The sequence below is a fragment of the Phyllosticta citribraziliensis genome, assembly GCF_038025025.1.
Source record: "Phyllosticta citribraziliensis strain CPC 17464 chromosome Unknown J3D65scaffold_1, whole genome shotgun sequence".
NCBI lineage: Eukaryota > Fungi > Ascomycota > Dothideomycetes > Botryosphaeriales > Phyllostictaceae > Phyllosticta > Phyllosticta citribraziliensis.
Genome location: NW_027117338.1, coordinates 2,219,679 through 2,234,157, shown reverse-complemented (window position 1 = coordinate 2,234,157; position 14,479 = coordinate 2,219,679). Strand labels below are relative to the sequence as shown.

Sequence of the window (14,479 nt, the reverse complement as noted above, 5' to 3'; positions counted from 1 at the left end):
GCTCTGCTGCACCCTCCCCCCCTGCAGTCCTAGCACCCTCCAAATCCAACGTCGCCCAGGGGAGCCCGCCGTACGCCCAATCACCCCGACGGGCACCACACAGACGACCACCGCAATTCCCTCCTCTCCACTCCACATGTGAACCTCTACCCTACCTACCGACCTGCTGCTCTGCCTGTACTTCCTGTCCTGTCGTCCGCCGCCGCCGCCCGACCGACCTGACAGCTCCCCTCCCCTCCGCTCCCAGCCCAGCCCAGGTCCCCGTCTCCGTCCCCGTCCCAGTCCCAGTCCCAGACCCACGCCCACGCCCGACCACACCATCAACAAACCACCTTGGCCGTCAAACCCCCCGATCCCGTCACCGCTCTGGACCGAACCCTGATCGCCGCCCAGGAGCGACAGGCGCCTGCCAGCGAGGGCACAACAATGTCTTCGGCCGCCGTGCAGCAGTCTGGCCCGCCCATCTCCAGTCGCACCCAATACCAGCAGCCATCCTCCTCCTCGCACGCCCGCGATTACTATCACCACCAGCAGCAGCAGCAACAGCAGCAGCAGCAGCAGACGTCCTCGTCGTCCGCCGCCGCCGCCGCCGCCGCCGCCGCTGGCCCCCACCAGACCAGCTCGCCTTCCCAGCAGCGGAGAGCCTCGCGGCGACCGAGTGGGAATGGCGAGTGCACACCGCAACAACCGCACCATTACTCGCCGTCCACCTCCAACGCCTCCGATGCGACCACGCCTCGCGCACACCCAGGCCCTACGTCCAACCACGCGTCGCCCGCTTCCACACCATCAGCTTACAATCCTCAAGCCGGTCCCGTGCCTCCGCCTCGCACCTCTTCCACACACAAGGCTACTGCCGCCCCTCAGGACCCGTACACGACCTCAAGCCGTCCACCTTCGTCTCGCGCCGCTCCGCAGCACATGAGGGACGATCCCGCCCAATCCGCAGCCAACGCTGCGCATCGCCGCCGCTCCCACCAGTCGTCCAAGGAACCGACATACCAACCCACCGGCGCCTCCAAAAACAGCCCCTCGCACAGTCGCTCAGCGACGGCCGTCGGGAGCACGCCAATGGGATCCAACCTGCCCAGGGAGGATAGCACAGTCATCAATCGTCTCGTCATTGCCGATCCCAGCGAGGACTTTGCTCGCGAACAAGCTCGCATGGTCGAAACGCGCCCGCAAGCTGGCGGATCCGACATAACGCCCATCACCGGCCTTGGCCTCGTCGGCAGCGAAGGTGTCGACGATGGCGGACGCGGCGGAGGGAAGAGTCGGCAAGACCATTCGCGAGACAAGCCGAGGAGGGAGACCAAGTTTGGCGACTACATTTTGGGACAAACCCTTGGCGAGGGCGAGTTTGGCAAGGTCAAGATGGGCTGGAAAAAGGACGGTGGCGTCCAGGTCGCCATCAAGCTGATAAGAAGAGAGGTCCTCGGCTCAAATCCAAGTCGACTGCCCAAGATTTACCGCGAGATCTCGATTCTGCGCGGCCTGCAACATCCAAACATTGTGCGATTGCACGAAATGGTGGAGACGGAGCGCCACATTGGCATCATCCTGGAATACGCCTCTGGAGGCGAGCTCTTCGACTACATTCTGAACCATCGGTACCTCAAGGACAACTCGGCCCGCCGCTTGTTTGCACAGCTGGTTTCCGGCGTAGGCTACTTGCACAAAAAGGGCATCGTGCACCGCGACTTGAAGCTGGAGAATCTCCTGCTTGACCGCAACAAAAACATCATCATTACCGACTTTGGCTTTGCCAACACCTTTGATCCCAACGACGACTTGGGCGACGAGATCGAATACAACCTGGGCAACAAGGACTTTGTAAAAAAGATGGGCTTGGACATGGTTGGCGACAGCGGACATCGCCGCGGAGATTTGATGCAAACCAGCTGTGGTAGCCCGTGTTACGCTGCACCGGAGCTCGTTGTCAGCGATTCGCTCTACACCGGCCGCAAGGTGGACGTGTGGAGTTGCGGCGTCATCTTGGTAAGATCCACTGCCCTCCAATGTCTCACCACTGCTGCTAACAACGTTGTGTAGTACGCCATGTTGGCAGGCTACCTGCCTTTCGACGACGACCCAGCCAACCCCGAGGGCGACAACATCAACCTGCTCTACAAGTACATTGTTTCAACCCCCCTTACTTTTCCCGAATATGTCACCCCGCACGCCCGCGACCTTTTAAAACGCATTCTTGTGCCCGATCCTCGCAAGCGAGCCGACCTCTTCGAGGTAGCGAGACACAGCTGGTTAAGCGAATATGCCCATGTCGTTGGATTCATTACGAGTAGCACGACCACCTCGAGCGACATTGCGAATACAACGGTACCTGCAGGTAAGTGGTTCATGCAGTTCCTGCGCGACCCCTTCGTGTCAAATCTACGTCACGTTGGTGTTGTGATCAACGCGACTAACCAATCACAGAAGATCCCTACGAAGTTCCGCAGCTGGCACGTAGCGCCTCGGTCAGGGAAGCTAGCAAGCCAACACATGTCTCAATTGCCGGTGTCGGCGGCTTGCACCAGAAACACGGCCACATTGATCAGGCGGATACCGGCTCTCAGGCGAAACGGGACCGCGATGCCAAACGCAGAACGGTACAGGTCGAATATGTCGCTCCCCACACACAGACACAACGAGGAGAGGCCTCTCCACCCATTGGGTCCTCTTCTGGTGCCGCGTCGCAAGGCGGCGCTTCGCGGACGCGTCTGCGCGTCGAGAATCAAGGCCCTGTCGAAGTGCCTGCAACGGATGGATACACATCTGCGAGCGCCAATCCAAACCGCATGTCGACGGGGGCAGTCTCTGCGGCTGGCGTGCCTCCGACACGCCCAACCCGGGAAAACCAACGAGCCGTATCAGATGTGCCTTTTTCCAACCAACCCATCACTTCATCTGCGCGCCCGTCGACTGGTGGGACCATGAGTGGCTCGTCTCGACTCCCCTCGCGTGGTAATTCGTACGGTCAACCTGTCGCTGCAACCGTGGCGGCGACCAATGCGCAGGGACGATTCTCGCAACCCAAGGGAAAGCAATATGTCATTTCTGCGCCAATGCCCCAAGACCCAGCACAGCAAGATGCTGGCGCGAGGACGTCAATGCAGATAGATCCCTCTTCGACTTACCAGCCGGTCAAGACCGAAGGCTCTACGCAATCGAATCGCGTTTCCCACAGACGCTCCAACACTGTCAGCGGGTTTGGCGAGAAGATTTTCAGGGCCTCTGGAATTTTCAGCAGCGGGAAGCCGGCCGAGCCCAGCGGTCAAAAACAAAAGTCTTATCCTCCAGTCAGCATGACAAGCTCTATTCCCAGCGAAGGAAGCGGCGGCAACAGACGGTCGGCCGAGTCTTCGCGGCGTACGTCTTTCAGCTTCAATCGCAAAACGAGCGAAAATGCGCCGCCGCGGGACAGATCTTCCCGTCGTTTCTCGTTGCTTCCTGCAGCGTTTTCCATGAAGAGTTTCGCCAGTAACAAGGAGCCTGGCGCCGGGGATCGCCGCTCGTACCAGCCGCCTGCCCGCCCGCGGGCACCTTCAAGGACCCAAATGAGCTATGGTCGCGACAGCCCCTCTCCAAGTCCTAGTACCACCCAAAGCACACTTCCAACCGCCTACAACGACGAGCTCGAGCGTCAGCGGACGACGAGCACCCGAGACAAGCGCCGAAGCGGTCTTTTCTCAGGATTGCAAGCCTCGGCCCCGACACAACAACCTCGCTATCCCGCACCAACTTCATACCCCAACCATGGCGAAGAGGGGCTTCAGTCGCAGCAAGGTGGTCATTACAACAGGAACGAGCTTGAACAGAGGCAGCAGGCACAGCAGCTGCCGCACCGGCCGCAATACCCACCCGGTTTCGACAGCAACGAACAGCTCGGCTCGGAACCGAGTCAGGGTCGTGCACGGGTGCTGCAGAAGAATCGCCGGTTCGCTGACGCATACGAAGATCAGCAGCGGTACGCGGGTAGCTCTGGAGCCGCCCGCAGGGTCATGGATCTATTCCGCCGACGCGGAAAGGCTCGCGGCGGTTGATTGGTTGATAACCGTGAGAACAAGATCTTAGATTGGGCGCCGACAGACAGGGTCTTTGCGCGTTTTGCGCTCTATTTCGATGACAGTCCTTGGCGCGGCCCTTGTCGGGGCGAGAGCCGGCGATTGGACGATCGGTCGAGCTGGTGGTCGCAATCATCGATGCTTTGTTGATGCCTGTTGACATCAATGTCGATGACGCACCGTGGGTTTGGAATGGGAACGGGCTGAGCAACACGGCGAAGTCTCCTGTGTTTTGTTTTCCTCTTCTTCTCGCCGTCTCTCTCCCCTGGTTCCATCCTTGAACTCGTTCCCCCTCTTTCCTTCCCCCTTTTGAACATGTTCACCAATCCGCCGTCCTGCTTGGGGGTTTCTCGCTTGCACCACTCTACAAAGTGGACGTTGACAAAGACTTACCTTTCGTCGGGCTGCATATCCGGCGGCGTTGTTGGGAATGATTTCGGGCCTGGCATTTTTTTCTCCCCCTTGTTGTCTTTTTCCGTTTCCATGTTACTATACAGCCCCCCCTTTCTTTTTACCTTTCTTCAGAAAGTCTTCAGAGAGTCTTTTTTACTTGGTCTTTTTCTTTGCAATTAGGTCCTCTCTTTTTCCTCTTCACCAACCCACCGCTTTTCTTTTTTTCCCTTAGCAGCAGCAGCAGCAGCAGCAGTTGAGATAATACTCCCGGGTCATTCAGATGTTTTCTTCTTTGCCTCTTGATTGACTACTACTACTGATTGACTCCTCATCATCCAAAACCTTACTCTTTGATACCTTCTATTTCTCCTTTCTCGTGTTCCTCCTTTCTCTTTCTCTCTTGTCTCTCCTACTGGACGGACTGTAGTAGTAGAAGATGGCAAGGCTAGTCCGTACGCACGCCACTATCGTGTGTGCGCACGCGACCCGCCGCCACGACGCCTCTTATCCCGGTAGTTGAGGGAAGCCACAGTGTAAGATTTTGTTGCGGGAACGGGCACAGCCTTGCGCTCGCCCCGTGGGGGGGGTTTGGCCGGCTTGCTGGAGCCGACTGGGGTAGAGGCTCCTTTAATGTGTGGAGACTACGGAAATGGACGCGCGTTTGAAATTTTTCCCCCTGTCGCGCTCTTCTATCAAGTATCCTCCTCTTTCTCTCAGTCGTCCCTGTCACGCATCTTTACTTCTCAGACATGTCTTTGTCATATACATATCTTGTGTCCATCTAAGCTACTTCTTTGTACGTCGCTGTCGCTTTTTCGTTTACATGTAATGTCATCCAGTCTCGTCGTTGCCTCGTTCCTTTGCCACATTGATATCTCCATCTGATTTATCTATCCATGGCCATTCTTTGCATTCGCGCCCTCTCGTATCCCTCATACTTTCCTTCTGCGCTGTGACTTGTCTGTGTCTTTCTCCATGTATCTATCCGGACGTCTGCCTGTACATCCGTTCATCCATGCACGCTCCTCGTTCATCTCATCTCCTCTCTCAGACAATTAGATCATCGATCATTCGAGCCACCATGACTGGCTGGGCCGGCTGGGCCGGCCTGGCAGTCAACGAGACGCATTGGCAGGACAGGCGGGGCTATGGACAAACAGAATGAAACGAAGGCGAGGCGAAGCCGGGCAGAGGGATGAGGACAACGGAAAGTAGGAGAGACGAACATGGGAGAAGACGAACACGTTGCGCCATCAGCTTCATAAAAGAAAAGGAAAGAAATAGTGAAGATAGTAGCATCTCCTGTTTGCACGCGCCGACTGCGCCATTGAATGTCGTCGTTCGTGTACGACATTGATCCTAGATTGCTTTGCGAACTGGTGTATGAAACTACGCATGGACAGACCGACGTGCCGTTCCTCTCTGTCTCTTTGTCGCTGCATATCGTACTCGGCATGCCACTGTATGCAGAGCAATGTGTGCATCACTCCACATCAACACACGCCACGCCGCCACCACATCACAAACTCACCAGCCAAACCAAACCGATCTCAGGGCGCCGCCACATCAAGGCATGTCAACTTTGCCGACCGAAACCCGACAGCCAAGCGAGATGAGATGAGATGGCGTGGCATGAGATGGAGTAAGAGTGAGCTGGGTTGAGCCACCGGTGGTGAGGTGGGCTGCGGTCAAAACAAAAGCGGAAGCGGAGGTGGGGGTGTGGGGCGACCCCCTGGCGGACGGAGTGGGGCATGTGCGGGGTCGTCTTTTCTGGGGTTAGATCGAGGTCGTGGTGGACAAAGGGGTAGATGTTGCTGAGGTGTTGAGGGCAGGTGTTCCTTTTCTTTCTCTCACTCATTTGGTGTTTTTCAACCGCTTTGCGCTGGGGGAGGCGAATTGCTATTAATCGGGTTGAAGGCTAGGTGTTGCCTTATGAGTGGTTGGTGCCAGCTTCTTATGTTAAGAGAGGGAGTGGTCTGTAAGTGAAGCATCCCTCTTTCGTTGGCCTTTCAACTAACTCATGTCTCGTGTGTTGACCTGGCTGATGGTTAGAATGTGGACGAGCAACAAATGCTTACTGTCCTCCGATTTCAACGCCTGAAGACGAAGACTCGGAGTGCTCCAAAAATTGAGGCAACGTCCTAGCGCTCGTTTTCCATCTTCAGCAGGCAAGTCAAGAAGGTGTCGAGAAATTTGCATCACGAGCCCAAATTCCTTTTCCCTGTCCTGAGCCCTGCCCAGTCTGCTGCCCGCGGCCGTTCGTTCTATCCCTGTTGCGCAAATCCTCTCGCTCGTCTCGTTGGCTCGGTTATGTGCGCATGCAGCACACACATACGGCGCAGTCGCGCTGCTGCTGTGAGTTGCTGTGTGTGATGCGGGCCTGCAGCAGCTCAACATACGTACGTGCGCCTGAAGCGTTACTCCACTGCATCATGTCATCATCATCATCATTTTCTTCCCCTCACCTCTCGTCCCCTCTCCGCGGGGTCATCATGCCCACCACACATTGCATGCAGATGCTGTGTAGTGCGGGGGAGCGTGTCTCTACCAGCCAGCCAGGGCCAGCGGACAAAGTGGAGCTCGCTCCCTCGCAGTCTTCTTCTCTTTTCGTCCGCAGCGTCTGCCCGTCGAAACGTACATGGACGCCCGCGCCGGTGCAGGACAGTACCGCGTGATGTGAGTGAGGATATTTCCACACGCCTTGTGGAGGCGAGGAAGCTACTCGCCTTATATCCACGCTATTTCCCTAGTTTTCTCAACAAGCGTCGATGGTTGACAGACGCTACCTTTCCCAACTTTTTTAATCTTTAGCGTCGAGGCACTCCTCTTCGTCATAGCTGTCGTCATTCCATCATGACGCCACTGCTGCGTTTTTTCGCTGCCGGCGTCGTCCTGACTGCCATTGAAGCAGTCCGCGTCCAAGCACAGTCTTTGGCGAGTGCCGAACAGTCGATGGGCGTGTCGGAGAGCTTCACCGTCATAACGTCCCCTACTGCTGCGTCAACGAGCTACGCGCCACGCTTCACGGTCCCGGCAGACGCGGATACCGGCGCGCCGCTGATTGCCAACATCGATGATTCAGAAGCAGTCGATGCGCAAGATGTTTGTCCTGGGTACAAAGCTTCGCACGTCAGGAGAAATGCGTACGGGTTTACGGCGACACTGAGCCTGGCCGAGAAAGAGGGGTGCAATGTGTACGGAACGGACGTCGAGGTCCTGAACTTGACGGTGCAATACCAGAATGCGGATCGGCTGTCCATCAACATCAGCCCCGCCAACATCGACCCGTCCAACAGCTCGTGGTATATCTTGCCCGAGGAATTGGTCCCTCGGCCGGCGCTTGACAAGGATGCGAATGCAACGATTGAGAAGAACGACTTGCAGGTATCTTGGAGCAACGAGCCGTCGTTTTCGTTCAAGGTGATCCGGCGGTCGACCGGCGACGTACTGTTCGATACGACAGGCAGCAAGCTCGTCTACGAGAACCAATTCATCGAGTTCAAGACGGCGCTTCCGGAGGGCTACAACCTATACGGCCTGGGCGAGCGCATCCATGGGCTGCGTTTGAACAGGAATCTCACAGCCACCATCTACGCTGTCGACATTGCCAATCCCATCGACAGTAACAGTTACGGCAGCCACCCCTACTATGTCGACACGCGCTACTTTGAGGTCGCTGACAACGGCAGCTTAGTGCTGGTCAAGGACGCCAGCAGTGCCAATGCAAGCGGAGATTATGTGTCGTACACACACGGCGTATTCCTGCGCAACGCACACGGGCAAGAAGTCGTACTGAAGGAAGATGGCCTCACATGGCGGCTGCTCGGTGGCAGCATCGACCTCTTCTTCCTCGCGGGGCCGACGGCGGCCGCCGTCACGCAACAATATCAGCAGGGCATTGTCGGGCTGCCGGCCATGCAGCAGTACTTTACGTTTGGCTACCATCAGTGCCGGTGGGGCTACGCCAACTGGTCGCAGCTGGAGGAGGTCGTCGACGCCTTCGAGCGCTTCGAGATTCCCCTCGAAAATATCTGGACCGACATTGATTACATGGAGGGATACCGCGATTTCACGACCGACCATATTGCGTATCCTGCCGAGGATGGTCGTCGATTCCTGGAGAAGGTGCATGGCAAGGGCTTACACTATATCCCAATTGTCGACAGTGCCATTTACATCCCCAATCCGGACAATGCGTCGGATGCGTATGCTACGTATGATCGCGGCAACGCCGTGGGAGCTTTTCTGAACAATCCTGATGGCAGTCAGTATATTGGATCTGTCTGGTGAGTCCAAATATCTGTTCGCTTGGATAGACACTGACCTATCTTTGAGGCCTGGATACACCGTCTTCCCCGACTGGCAAGTTGACACAGCCGTACCATGGTGGAGCGATGAGCTAGTCCGCTGGCACAAGAAGATCCCCTTTGACGGCATCTGGATCGACATGTCCGAGGTGTCGTCGTTCTGCGTGGGCTCGTGCGGCTCGAACAATCTCAGTCTGAATCCTGTCCACGCAGCCTTTTCGTTACCCGGTTCGCCTGGTAATCTTATCGTCGACTATCCAGAAGGCTTCAACGTGACCAACGCCACTGAAGCGGCGGTGGCTTCGTCGGCCAGCTCAAGCCAGGCGGCTGCAACAGCGACGGCAGGTAGCTCTTCTGTCGTCAATTACCTGCGTGCCACGCCGACTCCAGGCACTCGAAATGTGGACCACCCTCCCTACGTCATTGACAATGTCCAGGGCGACCTTGGAGTCCACGCCGTCAGCCCAAACGCCACGCATTTCAACGGCGTCCAAGAATACGACGTCCACAATTTGTTTGGACTTCAGATCCTCAACGCAACGTACCACGGCCTACTCGAGGTCCATCCGGGCAAACGCCCCTTTATCATAGGGCGGTCGACGTTTGCTGGTAGCGGTCGACAAGCGGGCCACTGGGGCGGCGACAACTACAGCCGCTTTTCGTACATGTACTTTGGCATTCCACAGGCGCTGACGTTTGCGCTGTATGGCACCCCGATGTTCGGAACCGACACGTGCGGCTTCAACGGCAACAGCGGTCTCGACCTCTGCGCACGCTGGATGCAGCTCAATGCCTTCATGCCCTTTTATCGCAACCACAACGTCTACGCTGCCGTGCCGCAGGAACCGTACCGCTGGGCTACCGTTGCCGAAGCTTCGCGCCGCGCCATGGCCATCCGTTACGCCCTGCTGCCTTACATGTACTCCCTCTTTCGCGCTGCCCACGCGAACGGCGACACGGTCCTGCGGGCCCTGGCATGGGAGTTTTCCGCCGACCCCACTCTCGCTGCCGTCGACACGCAATTCCTGCTTGGTCCGGCCGTCATGGTCGTCCCTGTCCTCGCGCCCAACGCCAACCAGACTGCGGGCGTCTTTCCCGGTGTTGCTCAGGGCACCCGATGGTTCGACTGGTACAGTGGGACGGAAGTTGTTGCGGAGCCCGGCCAGAACAAGACGCTGGATGCGCCAACGACGCATATTCCTGTATTCGTGCGCGGTGGCCATGTCCTTCCCCTTCAGGAGCCGCTGATGACGACCGCAGCGGCGCGGCAGTCTCCTTGGAGTCTGCTCATCGCACTGGACAGTAGCGGTGAGGCAAGGGGGTCGCTGTATTTGGACGATGGGGAGAGCGTCGTTCAGAACGCGACGCTGAACGTAGAATTTGTGGTGACTGAGGGGCGTTTGAGTGCGTCTGCTATCGGCGAGTGGCAAGACAAAAACGTGTTGAAGGAAGTCAAAGTGTGGGGACTGCAGCAAGAACCGGAAACGGTGAAATTCGGTGGTACCGCGCTGGAGGATGACGCGAAGACGTGGGATAAGGAGAGTGGTGTGCTAATTTTGTCGGGATTAAGTGACGTGATGGGCAATGGGACGACTGCGTGGGAGAAGGACTGGGAACTGAGCTGGAAGTAGCGTCGAGGTCGCGTATTCCTGTAGACTGGGAGTAGAGGGAAGGACATTCGCCGTATCAGACATAGACGCCCTGTCACGACATTTGTCCTTTAGGACAATAATCCTTTAGGAGAGACGTCCCACACGATGATCCAGGAAGTGATGGTCCCGCATCGCGCAGCGTGAGCGTCGATCGAATCATATGGCAGCTCGGTGGAGCGGGAAAATGATGACGCGGAGCTCTCAGATATGATCATGTGGGTCATGTGCTGGAGCGCTCCAAGACGGCGGATTTCTAGCCCGAATCTGCAAGCGTAGTCATCTGATAATGATGGTGGTTTTTGAGCTGCAGCGAGCTCCCAACGTTGTTGTGCTGAATTGCTCTGGTACCTGGCAGCGGGCGGACTTGTGACCGAATCAGGCAAGAGGGAGCAGGATGGAGGAGGGATTCAAAAGTCCCCGAAAACTTCGAAAAGCACGCTCAGTCGTTGAGAGCCGCAACAGCGAAATGACAAATGGCGGTATCATCTTGTCTTGAGCGAAAGAATTCAGGGCGGCTACCAGTCACTGCTGGAGAGGGCCAGTCGAAAAGAAGAGGGTCCAAGTCTGTCCAAGGCAACGTTGGAAGCGCCTGGCTGGCTCCTTCCGGGTCGAGACGTCTTCCGGCGCCGTGGCTGGGAGAGTCGGGCATGACCGAGTCATCAGCGATAGAGGCAGATGTGCTCGAGTTTGTTCTGGGCGCCGAGAAAGAGGAATCAAAGCGAGGATTTCCAAGTTGCAAAAGATGGGAGGAGGTGGTGACCAAGGGAGGACGCGTCATTAATGGGCACTTCTCGAGTGGGCAGGTGGCCTTGGACAGGAGGCGGCATTGTGGGGGCTTGATGTCGCGAGGATCGAGCAGGAAATGATCATGGCGATGGCTTTTGGGAGAATCAATGATGTGTGTGTTGGGGTGGGAGTGTCCAGTTCAGAGAAATCCCAGTCATTTCGTCTTGTTCGGCGGGTATGCCGCTAGCGCTTGCCTGCACGGGAATAGCGTCAACTGGCACCCCCATCTGTTCTTTTTCAACACCAACGTCATCTCGTCTCTGTTCCACATTCCGCTTGCCCTCGACGGATCGCGAAGCCGAGTCGACTCGAGGCTGAGCAGGTGCCGGATCGCCGTGTCTTGTCCTCAGCCTCCACAATGGATTCATGCGACGCCGTTGCTTGCAACTGCCGAGCACCGCTCTCCCACCCACGCCATGGACAGCGCCGGCGCCTCTCAGGCAGTCATGCGAACACACTGCCTTGGTCCGGCCCGTTGCGAAGAATCTGGGGAAAACGCGCACGCGGATGACCGACTCCATGCTAGCTTTGCCCATGGCATGCTATTGCAGCCCTACAATTGGAAGAGCCTTATGCCGCCCCTCGCCGCCACGACTAGGAGCAATTGCTGGCCCCAGCCTTCTCTGTTCGGCACGCGCCTGGCCTTGTTCTTCTTGGCTGCCCATGCGCTGACGTCTTCTGCTCCTGACGACGCTTCAAACCTGCCGAATACTCTCCGCCCTTGCCCATGCTTCATCCACGCCTGGCTGGCATTTTGATTCAGATGATTGAGCCAGACTGACTTTGCCCTCCCACTCCCTTCAGCTCCCACCGCCCGACCGCCGCCGCTTTCCTGTGTGCCCACGTCTTGTGATTTTGCTTCATTTCATCTAGTGCCTTGAGAGTACTGATATAAAGACTCGGTCCAGATTGCTGGTTTCCATCTCTCATCATGCCAGCACGCAACACAGTCAAGAAGCTACTTGAACGTTTCGAGAATTCATCCAAGAAGCTAGCCAAGGTTCCACCCGTTCCCGGCAATCGTCCTCCACCAGCGAATCCAAGCGAAAAGCAGGACGCACCCGCAGTAAATCTTTCCAATAAGCCCAACATGGCCAACGCTACTGCTACTACCTTGGACATTGGCATTGTCAACAAAACCAACTCGAGCACTGTGTATGCCTACATTACTGGGAGAGCCCTCGACAACAACAACGCTCTCTTTTTACTCCAGTCAGACGGCAAGACGGGGTACTATCCAACCTCTCCGTCGAAAACACAGACTCCCCTCAGTCAAAACTGCTCAATTCGGCTTGGCGCTCCGGGAAGCACGACCACTGTGACCATTCCACACTTGGCCGGCGCACGCATTTGGTTTTGCATCGGCGAGGAACTGACTTTCTTGCTCAACCCGGGTCCAGCCCTGGTCGAGCCCTCCGTTACCAATCCCACGGACCCCAGCATCAAAAAGCGCTGGGACTTTGCCGAATTCACGTGGAACACCACCGAGCTGTATGCCAACATCACCTATGTTGATTTTGTTTCCATTCCAATCGCCTTGGACTTCGAGAATACGTCTGGGGCCAAATCGCATGTCGCTGGCATGGACCAAAACGGTCTTAACACTGTATGCTCCAACCTGCGGGCACAAAGTGCATCTGATGGTCAAGGCTGGTCCAGCCTCATCGTAAAGGCGTCCGATGGAAGCAACCTACGAGCTCTGTCTCCCAACGACGGCATCATTACCAACAACTCTCTCTTCAAGGGATACTACGACTCTTATGTCAACGCCGTCTGGAACAAGTACTCGTCAGACACCCTCCAGGTCGATACCCAAGCCAGCTACGGCGTTCTCGCCGGCAAAGTCACCAACGGCGTCTTGACTGTTGGATCCCAGACCTTTGCCAAACCCTCTGCCGCCGACATTTTCAGGTATGGGAACGAATTCATTCATGTCAACGCACAAAACTAACCTCTTCACAGCAACTCCACCGGCCCTTTCGCCAATCCTTCTGGCTCCGCCGAGCGCAACGCCATTATCCCGCGCCTGGCCGCAGCCTTCAATCGCAGTACGTTCCTTGTCGACACCAAAACGCCTGCGGCCAGCACCAGCAACTACTACACCAACTCTGTCACGAACCACTACTCCCGCATCGTCCACGCTGCGAACCTCGACAAGAGAGGCTACGCGTTCCCGTACGACGATGTCGCGCCCAGCGGCGGTTCCGACCAGAGCGGCGCTGTGTACGGCGCCCCAAAGAAGTTTACAGTCACCGTTGGCGGCAACGGGGCCACAGCGTAGGCATCTAATGTCAGCCATTGGATGACTGGATCGGTAGATGATCAAGACTTCGTCTTTGTAGATAACGTCGTAACGGAGGGAGAAGTGACCGACTGTAAATACGCATCGCTCTTGTGTTGAGTTGTTTTGGATGGGATATCCGGCTCGACAGGGCTATAGGGTAGACGGACGGGCTAGCAAACTGTTCTTGTGTTTTCACACACTTACGTACATATACTGTAAATACATTCCTTAGAGTAAACATGACTCACAGGCGACTCCGTCCAACTTTTCCCAACATCGTCTCCACGCTCTCCTGCGCTCTCCCCTCGACGTCTCTGGTGCCTCTAATGGCTCACTCGCTCAACTTTTAATACCTTTTCTCCGAGCCCCTCTCCAACAACGAACCAGTCTCTCCATCCATCGTGGTGTAGTGGCACAGCATGCCAGATTTTCACGCAGCCCGCCGGTGCACGCAGCCCGAGAGGCAGGTGCATGGTGCCGAAACGTCTGGAGACCCGAGTTCGATTCCTCTTCTTTTGCGTTGGCGGTGAGGGGCTGGTTTTGGGTCGTTTTGCTGAGTGGACTGCCTTGTGCATCATTTTTGGTTCCGTCGTCGGTGTAGAAATGCAAAGGGACGACGACCTGGGAGAGAGCAAAGAGGGCGACGGGGTTGTTGGTGTTGTTCTTGTAGTTGTGAGGTCGAGGTCACCTTCTGCTTGACATGGAAAGGGAGGGAGATGTGTTGGTAGAGACAATTCTGTCGATTCTCTTGTTGGCTTGCGATGCGCAAGTGAGATGTGCAAGGCGGGTGTCATGGAAGCAGGATGAATACGCTCAAGAAACTTTCTGCTCACGAAGTTGAGCCGCACGACTGTTGATAGGAGATGATTATCTGTGACCACGCACCTCGCAGTCAGCGGAGCTACCTCAAACTGTTGCAACACGTACGCAATACAAGGGAATACACACATAAGTAAGCACACAGAAAAGAAAAGACAAGGCTGAAGGGGGAAA

General features: G+C 56.5%; 3 protein-coding genes across 3 annotated transcripts; all 3 read left to right on the top strand.

Annotated features, from left to right (window-relative positions):
- Window positions 1-284: 284 nt before the first annotated feature.
- Window positions 285-4,079, top strand: J3D65DRAFT_36361 (uncharacterized protein). The gene is made up of 3 exons (XM_066795662.1): window positions 285-1,998; window positions 2,053-2,347; window positions 2,437-4,079. The coding sequence occupies exons 1-3, from the start codon at window positions 427-429 to the stop codon at window positions 4,041-4,043; spliced, it is 3,474 nt and encodes a 1,157-aa protein (XP_066660024.1). The 5' UTR covers window positions 285-426; the 3' UTR covers window positions 4,044-4,079.
- Window positions 4,080-6,897: 2,818 nt separating this feature from the next.
- Window positions 6,898-10,576, top strand: J3D65DRAFT_610749 (alpha-glucosidase). Its single transcript, XM_066798835.1, has 2 exons — window positions 6,898-8,743; window positions 8,793-10,576. The coding sequence occupies exons 1-2, from the start codon at window positions 7,311-7,313 to the stop codon at window positions 10,393-10,395; spliced, it is 3,036 nt and encodes a 1,011-aa protein (XP_066660023.1). The 5' UTR covers window positions 6,898-7,310; the 3' UTR covers window positions 10,396-10,576.
- Window positions 10,577-12,069: 1,493 nt separating this feature from the next.
- J3D65DRAFT_610744 (glucanase B) lies at window positions 12,070-13,739 on the top strand. The gene is made up of 2 exons (XM_066798834.1): window positions 12,070-13,113; window positions 13,165-13,739. The coding sequence occupies exons 1-2, from the start codon at window positions 12,134-12,136 to the stop codon at window positions 13,481-13,483; spliced, it is 1,299 nt and encodes a 432-aa protein (XP_066660022.1). The 5' UTR covers window positions 12,070-12,133; the 3' UTR covers window positions 13,484-13,739.
- Window positions 13,740-14,479: the final 740 nt, after the last annotated feature.